General features: G+C 41.3%; 1 protein-coding gene across 1 annotated transcript; it reads left to right on the forward strand.

The window, feature by feature from the left end:
• Positions 1-4647: 4647 nt before the first annotated feature.
• Positions 4648-7018, forward strand: LOC140977606 (uncharacterized). The gene is made up of 2 exons (XM_073442358.1): positions 4648-4684; positions 6441-7018. The coding sequence occupies exons 1-2, from the start codon at positions 4648-4650 to the stop codon at positions 7016-7018; spliced, it is 615 nt and encodes a 204-aa protein (XP_073298459.1).
• Positions 7019-11655: the final 4637 nt, after the last annotated feature.

Raw genomic sequence — 11655 nt, forward strand, 5'->3', positions numbered from 1 at the left:
AAGGCAGACACAAATTTTATGACACATGGATTATGGATTCAGGAGCGACGTGGCACATGACGTCTCGGAAAGAATGGTTTGATCATTATGAACCAGTCTCAAGAGGATCTGTATTCATGGGAAATGATCACGCCTTGGAAATCGCTGGGGTCGGTACTATCAAAATTAAAATGTTTGATGGCACCATTCGCACCATACAGGAGGTACGACATGTGAAAGGACTGACGAAAAATCTTTTGTCCTTGGGGCAATTGGATGACATCGGGTGCAAAACTCGTATCGAGAACGGGATCATGAAAATTGTGAAAGGCGCGCTTGTGGTTATGAAGGCGGAAAAAGTTGCTGCAAATCTGTATGTACTTTTGGGAGAAACACATGAAGAGGCGGAACTAGCTGTTGCATCAAATGGTTCAGGAGAAGAATTAATAGTGTTATGGCATAGAAAACTCAGGCATATGTCAGAACGAGGGTTGAAAATTCTCTCAGAACGGAAGATGTTGTCGAGACTTACAAAAGTGTCACTACCCTTTTGTGAGCATTGTGTTACCAGTAAACAACACAGATTAAAGTTTGGCACTTCTACTGCCAGGAGCAAAAGCATATTGGAGCTGATTCATTTGGATGTTTGGGAAGCACCGGTTGTATCCCTAGGAGGAGCAAGATATTTTGTCTCGTTCATTGATGATTTCTCTAGGAGATGTTGGGTGTATCCAAGCAAGAAGAAATCAGATGTTTTCCAGATCTTCAAAGATTTCAAAGCGCGGGTTGAACTTGATTCTTAGAAGAAAATCAAGTGTTCGAGGACTGACAATGGAGGAGAATATACCAGTGACGAGTTTGATGCATATTGTCAACATGAAGGCATCAAAAGACAGTTCACAACGGCTTACACACCTTAACAGAATGGAGTGGCGGAGCGGATGAACAGGACCTTGTTGGACAGAACAAGAGCTATGTTGAGGACTGCGGGTCTAGACAAGTCATTTTGGGCAGAAACAGTCAAAACCGCTTGTTATATTATCAATCGTTCTCCTTCAGTGGCGATTGATCTGAAGACTCCGATGGAGATGTGGACTGGGAAGCCGACATATTATTCTCATTTTCATACATTTGGAAGTCCTGTGTACGTTCTGTACAATGAGCAAGAAGGATCGAAGTTGGATTCGAAATCCAGAAAATGTATCTTCTTGGGTTATGCTGATGGAGTAAAGGGGTTTCGCTTGTGGGATCCTACTGTTCACAAGCTTGTCATCAGCAGGGATGTTATCTTCAAGGAAGATAAAGTAAAGGGAGATAAAGGCACACTGAATTCAGAAACTACTATATTTCAGGTGGAAAATAAGACGGACGAAGGTCAAGTTTCTTGTCAAGCAGTACCAGAGCACGAAGAACAAGAACATGTTGAGTCTGAAGTTTCCAATGTGAGGCAGTCAACTCGAGACAGAAGACCACCAGGTTGGCTTTCAGATTATGTCACTGAAAGCAATATTGCATATTGTCTATTATCAGAGGATGGTGAGCCATCGAGTTTCCACGAAGCTACTCAAAGCTCGGATATATCCTTGTGGATGATAGCAATGCAAGAAGAATTGGAAGCATTAGACATGAATCAAACTTGGGATCTTGTTACATTACCACGAGGAAGGAAAGCCATTGGAAACAGATGGGTCTATAAGATCAAGCGTGATGGCAATAACCAAGTGGAGCGAGCGGTATCGTGCTAGATTGGTGGTAAAAGGGTATGCTCAGAAAGAAGGCATTGACTTCAATGAGATATTTTCTCCTGTGGTTCGGCTTACAACAGTCAGAGTAGTGTTGGAATTGTGTACGGTGTTTGACCTACATCTAGAACAGCTAGATGTGAAAACAACATTTCTTCATGGAGATCTTGAAGAAGAAATTTATACGCTCCAGCCAGAAGGTTTTGCGGAAAAAGGCAAAGAGAACTTGGTTTGCAGGTTGAACAAATCTCTGTACGGTCTCAAACAGGCGCCGAGGTGTTGGTACAAGAGATTTGATTCCTATATCATGAGCCTTAGATACAACAGACTGAGTGCAGACCCTTGTACATATTTCAAGAGGTCTGGTGATGATTATATTATTTTGCTGTTGTCTGTGGACGATATGTTGGTAGCAGGCCCCAATAAAGATCATGTCCAAGGATTGAAGGCACAGTTGGCTAGGGAATTTGATATGAAGGACTTGGGACCAGCAAACAAGATTCTAGGGATGCAAGTTCACCGAGATAGAAGTAACAGAAAGATTTGGTTTTCCTAGAAAAATTATTTGAAGAAAATCTTGCAACGCTTCAACATGCAAGATAGTAAGCCAATATTGACCCCTCTTCCTGTTAACTTCAAGTTATCCTCCGAGATGTATCCTAGCAGTGAAGCAGAGAGGATTGAGATGTCTCGTGTACCATATGCATCAGCAGTGAGAAGTTTGATGTTCGCCATGATCTGTACAAGACCGGACATTGCTCACGCAGTGGGAGCAGTTAGTTGGTATATGGCGAATCCTGGAAGAGAGCATTGGAGCACTGTTAAGAGGATCCTTAGATACATTAAGGGTACCTCGAATGCTGCATTATGTTATGGAGAATCGGATTTTACACTCAGGGGCTATGTTGATTCAGAGTATGCAGGTGATGCTGATAAGAGGAAATCTACTACTGGTTATGTGTTTACACTTGCAGGGGGAGCAGTAAGCTGGGTTTCAAAACTGCAGACGGTTGTGGCGTTATCTACAACAGAGGCAGAATATATGGCAGCTACTCAAGGTTGCAAGGAGGCAATATGGATTAAAAGGTTATTGGAGGAGTTCGGGCACAAACAAGAAAATGTTTCTTTGTTTTGTGACAGTCAGAGTGCCTTGCACATCGCAAGGAATCCAGCCTATCATTTCAGGACGAAACACATTGGAGTACAATTTCACTGTGTGCGGGAAGTAGTAGAAGAAGGAAGCGTGAATATGCTGAAGATCCATACAAAGGATAACATAGCTGATTTTCTGACCAAGCCAGTGAACAATGATAAGTGTGAGTGGTGTAGATCCTCAAGTGGTCTAGCGGAAACGTAAGCAGCAAGAAATGGCAAGATTGAAAGGATGTGTGGAGATGTGTTTGATTCCCAATCAAATCTCCAAGTGGGAGAAATGTCGGCAAAGAAATGGGGCCAATCAAAGAAGAATTATTTGACATGCAATTAATGTGTGGTGCATGAATTTGACGAAATAATTTGAAGACGGAAAAACGTGGGATGGCAGAAATTTCGCGTAAATTTCAGATAGAAATATGAATACGCGTTTTTAACGCGTATTCACACGGTCAAGGGGCTCTATAAATAGAGCTCTCCCCTTCATTCTGAAATCATCCTTTTTTCGAGTTTTCTCTCATCTAATAGCATTTGAGTGCTTAGTTCTATAATATTTGTGAGGTGTTTTGTTCTCCTGTATTAAGAGAGTGTGTTCTCTTTGGAAACACAGTGAGTGAGTTGTACACCACAAAATATTATAGTGGAAATTCTTTTCATCTTGTCCATGGTTTTTACCCTAATAATTTTAGGGGTTTTCCACGTAAATCTCGGTGTCCAGTTTATTCTTTATTTTCGAGTTTTATTATCTCAAATTACCGCAAGTGGGACCAACACGAACGACGTAACCTGACTGCATACAAATCTAGGGTTTTATTTAAAATGTCTGAGTTATTACTTTCAATGCATTAATACGATTAGGACATGATTATATGCTTTTATTTCATTAGTTACTAGATTTCATTTATACGAGCTTTTAGCAGTACTTTACGCGCGAATGAGGAACAGTGATCGGGGACAGTTAAGGAAAATGTTTTATTTAACTAATTACCTTCAATTATTTAATACATGGTGAATTTATATTGAATTTTTGAAAATGAGCCTTTTTAAGCTATTTTTACGCATTGAGCCATATTTTAAACTGGTAGGTGATTTTTAACAAAACGGATGACCTTTTTGAAGGTTCGGGTAATATGTTTAAAAACTTACCTAAACAAAATATTTTACGTACGTGTCATTGGGCCTAATGGGATTGTTTTTGGGCTTTTGGGCCTAGATCTCTACACTTTAATATTTTAAAACTAGGCCCATTATCCTAATTACTTATTAAGCAAATTTCACTCCCTAAACCCTACCCCCACCTCTTCTCTCTCGGCCACCCACCTCTCAAACATTAGCACAGCTTTGGTTTTCCTCATTGCAAGAAAATTTCAGTAGAATCTTGTCCCGTCTCTCCGGTGCTCGTCCCTCGCTTCGTCGCTTTGAATTTTTGAGCGTTTTATATCAAGGCACGCTCGATTCCTTTACTTTATCGTCTTTCACACCATAATACATGTTTTTGAGTGACTATGCATGATACATATCGGATCAAATGATTCAGCTCGGTATTTACACGTTTTTCTTCATGTATATGATTTTTGCTTTCATGTATATTTCGTTTTTGACATGTCTTGCAAGGGGCTGCCAGGATCGAGGGTTAGAGGACTCAAATCACGTCTGGTTTTTGATGTTAAGCGCTAGGTTCAGAGGTCGATTGGGTTGGTATGAGGCAGATCGAAATTTCTTGTTTGTGGGTAAGTTTGGGGGGCGTACGGGTGGTTCACGTGTATTCGAGAGCATGGGGTTGAAGGTCATGGCTATGGTAGTGCAGGAAGGTTTGGCTGTGGTCTAGGATAGGTTGGTTCGAGCCTAGTCCAGGCCGAGTGAGCGTAGGAAGGTTTGGCTTCGAGGTGAAAATTTAGGCTTTTTCCCCGCAGGTATGGCGCTGCAGCGCTAGAGCTTCGGCTCTTGTAGCGCCGCAGCGCTGATGTATGGCTCCTTGGCGCTTACAAGCGCCACAACGCTACTCAGCCGGCACCTAGGCGCTAGTCCTGCACTTGAGGGTTAATGATTTTGATGAGTATGGTTCGTTTTGGGTGTTGATATGTCAATGTATCCGAGGTTATTGAGGGTTTAATTGAGTCATACGGGGTTTGGTTAGGAGTCTCTGAACTATGGTTAAGATTCAGGTTAAAACCGGACTTCGGTCTAAGTTTTAATTGGATTATAGTAGTTAAAATATGGGCTCGATTTTACGTATAAGAAACGGTTGCAAATATGTTTTTAAGGCGTTCGATAAGTGTGATTGGGAATCGGTCATTTTTGCAACTGAGTTATGTTAGCAGTCCTAGCAGTGCCCTGAAAAATGTTTATGCATATTTAAATTGTATACTGGGATGTTGAACATGGATTTTTATGTTAATGTTAGAAACACGTTGCATGCTTGGTTTTAAGAAAAGGTATGTATATGCATGAATTTTACAAGTGATGAATATGATGACATGTTTTGAAAGAAGTGAGTTGGTTGTGACTAATACGAACACGAACATGTAAGGCCAAGGCTCAGTGGATGGGTAAAACAGTCGTTGATGTCCCCACCGCCGGGTAATGCAGTTATACGTAGATGGATCCATCAACTTAGAGCTGATACAAAAGTCACAACTAATGATCTGAGTTCGATAATGAAAAATGAACACGTATATGGTGAAAGGATATGACATGATTTGAAATGAATATGTTTACGCTTATGTTTATACTTTTGAAGATCATGAAACTTATTTTAATTACAATACTTTTCACTGTTACTTGATATGTACATGTACTTGTTATTACTGTTCATGTGTGTTGAGTCTTTAGACTCACTATGTGTGATTGATGCAGGTGATCATAAGGATGTGGAGACTGGAGGCGCTGAAGATTGAGTAGACGAACTTGATAACCCGAGGAACTTGCATTTCTTCTGCATATTATGATTAGGAGTCAAGGGTTTTAAACAGTAGTTTCACATATTCATGATTTTTATGCTCTGGTGATTGTCAGAATTATGAATATTCGATGTTTTTTTATTTTTAAACAGTAACTCCTTGATGAAGTCACATTTTAAGATTTTGTGTAACTGCAGTTATTTTATTTAGTGATTGGATGACTTTTAAAATGCATGATTAACTTATTTTTATGTTTATGATTGTGTGTATTTTCTATCATAGATTTTTTTTAAAAAAATTATATAGTATTTTAAGTTGCAGACGTTTCAGTTGGTATCAGAGCAAGGGTTCTTGTAGAGGGTTTGTGCCACCGCCAGCTTTAGAAGCTCATTCGTCAAGCCTCGAGTCTGTAAGTTTACATACTTTAAATGTTTTGAATGTTTGTAACGCTATCACCTGTACGTATACATGATATATGTTTTACAGTACTTATCGAGGTGCTTACATGTTTTAAGGTTTAATGATTTAAAAGCTAGATTGAATTGCATGTTGGTTACGTTTAGAATTTGGATTGTATTCAGATATTATGCATCCCAGAAGAGCTCCAGTATAGATAGGTAGGATGAAAATCCTGGAGGTGACAGAGCTTTTCCACCATCACCACCAGGAGATCCCGTTACTCGAGTTTTGGAGGGGATTGTACATTTGGTGGAGCAGGCTCCTAGACCTCAGGTGGACATATATGAGCAGTTCAGGAGGCTCAACCCAAAGGAGTTTGGTGGCACCATTGACCCGCTTGTGGCAGAGGGGTGGATTCGATCACTCAAGTTGAAATTTCAGTACTTGGATATGAGAGATGTGGACAGGGTAAGATATTCCACGTATATGCTGAGAGATGATGCATCTCTTTGGTGGGAGGGAGCAGCACATGAGGTGAATCTGGCTACTCTCACTTGGAACCAGTTTAGTGATCTCTTCTACAATAAGTACTTTCCTGCAGATGTCAGGGGGCGTCTGACCCAAGAGTTCATGTGTCTCCGACGGGGGGGGGGGGGGGCCTCGTCTATTGCAGAGTTCATCCGGAAGTTCGACAGGAGTTTTCACTTTGTGCCCATTATAGCTAGGGATATTGTGGAGAAGTTGAGGCACTTCATGGATGGCATCAGACCGACCATTCGTCGGAATGTTATGCTGATGAGGCCGGCGAGTTATGATGCTGCTACTGCTTGTGCCTTTCAGGCATAGTAGGCTTTGAGAGATATTGATATAGAGATGCAGAGGATGAGGCATCAAGCACAGCAGAGCTCATACCCCAGCAAGAAGCAGTTCCAGGGCCTCCAAGACAGCAGGGACAGCAGAAGCCCCAAGGACAGTTTAAGAAGCCGGGACAGCAGAAACCCCCTCAGAATCTAGGTGCCCCGAGATAAGTGGAGAGGAAGCTTTGCAATCAGTGCAACCTTTTTCATTACGGTAAATGCATGTGGGGGATGTTTAAGTGCTTCATCTTCAAAGAAGAGAGCCACAAAGCTGTAGACTGCCCAAGGAACAAGGGGCCTAATATTGGTAGGGCCTACGTCATGCATTCCGAGGAGGCAGAAGCAGAGCTCGACTCGACTTTGATCACCGATAACCTATTTTCTCAGCAGTTCTTTTAAAATTTGCCTTGATTGCATGAAATGTTAAGTTGGATAGTATAACTACTTTTGGAACCAAGAACTTTAAATAAAATAGGTTGCATGCTCTAATTAGATGGATTTAAGGGTTGATTGATTAATTTAAGAATTTTGGTTGGTTAAATTGTGGATTTTCGAGAATTATGGGTTTATCGATAGAGTTTCTTGAATTTATTAGGCTTGATCGGATTAGGTGAGATATTTTGTCGCATGAAGGATATTTATTTCAGGTGTAGCCAGCTATACACTGCTAGATTCAGGAGCTACACATTCTTTTATATCCGAGACTTTTGTCAAGCGACTAGGAATTGTACCAGAGGCTATGGATTTGGGCTTCAAAGTTTCGATTTCTTCCGGAGATCAGATGTTTACTTCGAGGATAGTGAAGAATTTAGATCTCCGATTGCAGAAGAATGCTATTCAGGCATATATGATCATGCTATCGATACCTGAATTTGACATCATTCTGGGCAAGGACTTGCTTTTGTCGAATGGAGCTTTGATAGATTTCCTACAAAGGTCAATATCTGTTCGACCGCCCAGCGGGAATTCTTTTATTTTTAAGGTAGCAAGGAACAAGCAGATGCCGCACATCATTTCTTGTATTTGTGCGAGAAACTGATGAAGAGAGGCTGCCAAGCATTTCTGGCGAGTATTGTGTCAGTATCTGAGCCAGTCAGTCAGAGGCTATAGGATGTCGAGGTGGTCAGAGGTTTTCCCAGTGTCTTTCCGGAGGATGTTTCAGGCATTTCACCAGACCGAGAGGTGGACTTCTCTATTCAGCTGATGCTGGGAACAATGCCGATTTCTAAGATATTCTATCGTCTAGCACTTGCTAAGATGAAATAATTGAAAGATCAGATTCAGGATTTGCTGGACAATGGTTTTATTCGCTCGAATTTTTCTCCATGGGACACACCAATACTGTTTGTGAAGAAGAAAGACGGTAGCATGCCACTCTGCATCAATTATAGAGAGATGAACATAGTCACAGTTAAGAACAATTATCATCTGCCTAGGATCGAAGACTTATTTGATCAGCTTCAGAGAGTTTCAGTGTTTTCAAAGATAGACCTTCGATCAGGATATCACCAGCTGAAGGTGAGAGAGTATGATGTGCAAAAGACAGATTTCAGGACGCGTTATGGGCATTACTAGTTCATGGTGATGCCCTTCGGTTTGACTAACGCGCCAGCGATCTTCATAGATCTCATGAATCATGTGTTTCAGCCATATTTGGATAAGTTCGTCATAGTTTTTATAGATGACATACTGATTTATTCGAAGAGCATAGAGGAGCACATTCAACACTTGAGAACCACACTGCAGACTTTGAAGGATAAACAATTATATGTCAAGTTCAGCAAGTGCGATTTTTGGCTCGACAGGGTGGCATTCTTAGGCCACATTATTTCCAGGGATGGAGTCGAGGTTGACCCCAGCAAGGTTGAGGTAGTCAGAGATTGGACAGTGCCTAAGAGTGTGACCGAGATCCGTATTTTCTTGGGTCTAGCTAGGTACTGTTCATACATGGCTTTTCTTCTATGGCAGTACTCATGACCGCTTTGACAAAGAAAAATGCCAAATTCATTTGGGGACTAGAATGTCAGGAGAATTTTGAGAAGCTGCAGTAAGCATTGACTTCAGCGGCAATTCTAGCGATGCCATCAGGATAAGGAGAGTATGTGCTATACACGGATGCTTTGAAGCTTGGGTTGGGCGCAGTTCTGATGCAACATGATAGAGTGATATCCTACGCGTCCAGACAGCTGAAGGTTCATAAGAAGAATTAACCGACTCATGACCTCGAGCTAGCAGCAATATTATTCGCTCTGAAGATTTGGAGAAACTATCTGTATGGAGAGAAGTGCAAGATTTTCACATATCACAAGAGTTTGAAATACTTCTTCACACAGAAAGAGCTGAATATGAGACAGCGGAGATGGTTAGAGCTGGTAAAGGACTATGACTGTGACATTAGCTACCATCCAGGTAAGGCTAATGTTGTAGCCGACGCATTAAGTAGGAAGACTGCAGTGATTGCTCAGTTGTCAGTTCAGATACTCTTGCAGGTAGAGATTCCGATATTTTATCTTGCATTTTATGCTAGGAGCGATGCTCTTATTCTTTCTACCCTGACAGTACAGTCGACGCTGAAGGACAGGATTCGAGCAGGTCAGCCTTCTGATGAGCAATTACAAAAATTGAGACTGTGGGATGAGTCCAAGGGTTTGAAATTGCATTCTATCAAGGATAGTGTAGTCCGATATCGCTACAGACTGTGGGTTCCTAGTGGTGATTCACTGAGAGAAGACATTATGAAGGAAGCCCACAACACCCCATACTCTATTCACCCAGAGAGTACGAAAATATACAAGGATCTGCAAATCTTGTATTGGTGGCCGGACATGAAGCGAGATATTTTACGCTTTGTGTCTGAATGCTTGACATGTCAGCAGGTTAAGGCAAAGCATCAGAGACCCGCAATAAATCTGAGACCGCTCCCTATTCCCGAGTGGAAATGGGAGAACATCACTACGGATTTTGTGACAGGGCTACTGAGGACAGTTGGATGATATAATGTCATTTGGGTGATATTCGATCAGCTCACTAAATCAGCACATTTTCTACCGATCAAGAATAATTTCACCACGACTCAGTATGCAGAGTTGTAAATTAAAGAGATAGTCAGATTGCATGGGATTCCAGTGTCCATTGTGTCAGATAGGGATCCGAGGTTTACATCTGCATTCTAGAAGAGTCTGCATTAGGAATTGGGTACCAAGTTGCTATTTAGTATGGCTTTCCATCCTCAGACCGAAGGTCAGTCTGAGAGAGTGATTCAGATCTTAGAGGATCTACTCAGGGCTTGCATGATCGACTTCCAGGGCAGCTGGGAGCCGAAGATACCTCTTGTGGAGTTCACATACAACAACAGCTATCAAGCATCTATTGGTATGGCTCCATACAAGGCACTTTACGAGAGAAAGTGTAGATCACCTGTCTATTGGGATGAGGTAGGTGAAATAGCAGAGTCGGGTCCAGATATTGTGAGACTGACTGCAGAGCTAGTAGTCAAGATCCGAGATAGGATGAAGACTGCTCAGAGCCAAAGAAGAGTTATGCAGATAAACAGCGCAGAGATTTAGAGTCTGCAGTGGGTGACCACGTTTTTGTGAAAGTTGCACCAATGAAGGGTGCAATTAGATTTGACAAGAAAGGCAAACTCGCTTCTAGATTTATAGGACCATTTGAGATTTTCGAGAGAGTTGGGACACTAGCTTACAGAGTTGCATTACCGCCGAACCTGGTGGGAGTTCATAACGTGTTTCACGTCTCGATGCTGTGAAAGTACATGTCGAATCCTTCGCATGTGCTGAATTATGAGCCTCTACAGTTGACACCGAACATGTCTTTCTAGGAAAGACCTGCCCAGATTTTGGACAGATAGGAGAGGAGACTCCAGAACAAGGTGATCAGAATTGTCAAAGTCAAGTGGCTGAATCTTTCCGATAAGGAAGCTACTTGGGATACCGAGTCGAGAATGAGGAGTCGCTACCCAGAGCTTTTCCGTAAGTTTTAAATTTCGAGAACGAAATCCAATTTAAGGAGGGGAGGGGGGAATTGTAAGGTCTAGAAATTCGAACGACGTAATCTGACTGCATGCAAATCTAGGGTTTTATTTAAAATGTTGAGTTATTATTTTCAATGCATTAATACGATTAGGACATGATTATATGCTTTTATTTCATGAGTTACTAGATTTCATTTATACGGGCTTTTAGCAGTACTTTACGCGCGAATGAGGAACGGAGGTCGAGGACAGTTAAGGAAAATGTTTTATTTAATTAATTACCTTCAATTATTTAATACATGGTGAATTATATTGAATTTTAGAAAATGGGCCTTTTAAGGTATTTTTACGTATCGAGCCATATTTTAAACCGGTAGGCGATTTTTAACAAAAAAGAGGACCTTTTTGAGGGTTCGAGCAATATTTTAAAAAACTTACCTAAACGAAATATTTTATGTACGTGTCATTGGGCCTAATGGGCTTGTTTTTGGGCTTTTGGGCCTAGATCTCTACACTTTAATATTTTAAAACTAGGCCCATTATCCTAATTTATTATTAAGCAAAATTTCACTCACTAAACCCTATCCCCACCTCCCCTCTCTTGGCTGCCCACCTCTCAAACATTAGCAGTAGCT

This window comes from Primulina huaijiensis, chromosome 5, assembly GCF_012295235.1.
Source record: "Primulina huaijiensis isolate GDHJ02 chromosome 5, ASM1229523v2, whole genome shotgun sequence".
Lineage (NCBI taxonomy): Eukaryota > Viridiplantae > Streptophyta > Magnoliopsida > Lamiales > Gesneriaceae > Primulina > Primulina huaijiensis.

What these genes read in the sequence shown, in the direction of transcription:
- LOC140977606 (XM_073442358.1), top strand. Translation starts at nt 4,648, where the DNA reads ATGGGGTTGAAGGTCATGGCTATGGTAGTGCAGGAAG. An exon ending in GGCTATGGTAGTGCAGGAAG is followed by an intron (nt 4,685 to 6,440) that starts GTTTGGCTGTGG and finishes CATCACCACCAG; the next exon opens with GAGATCCCGTTACTCGAGTT.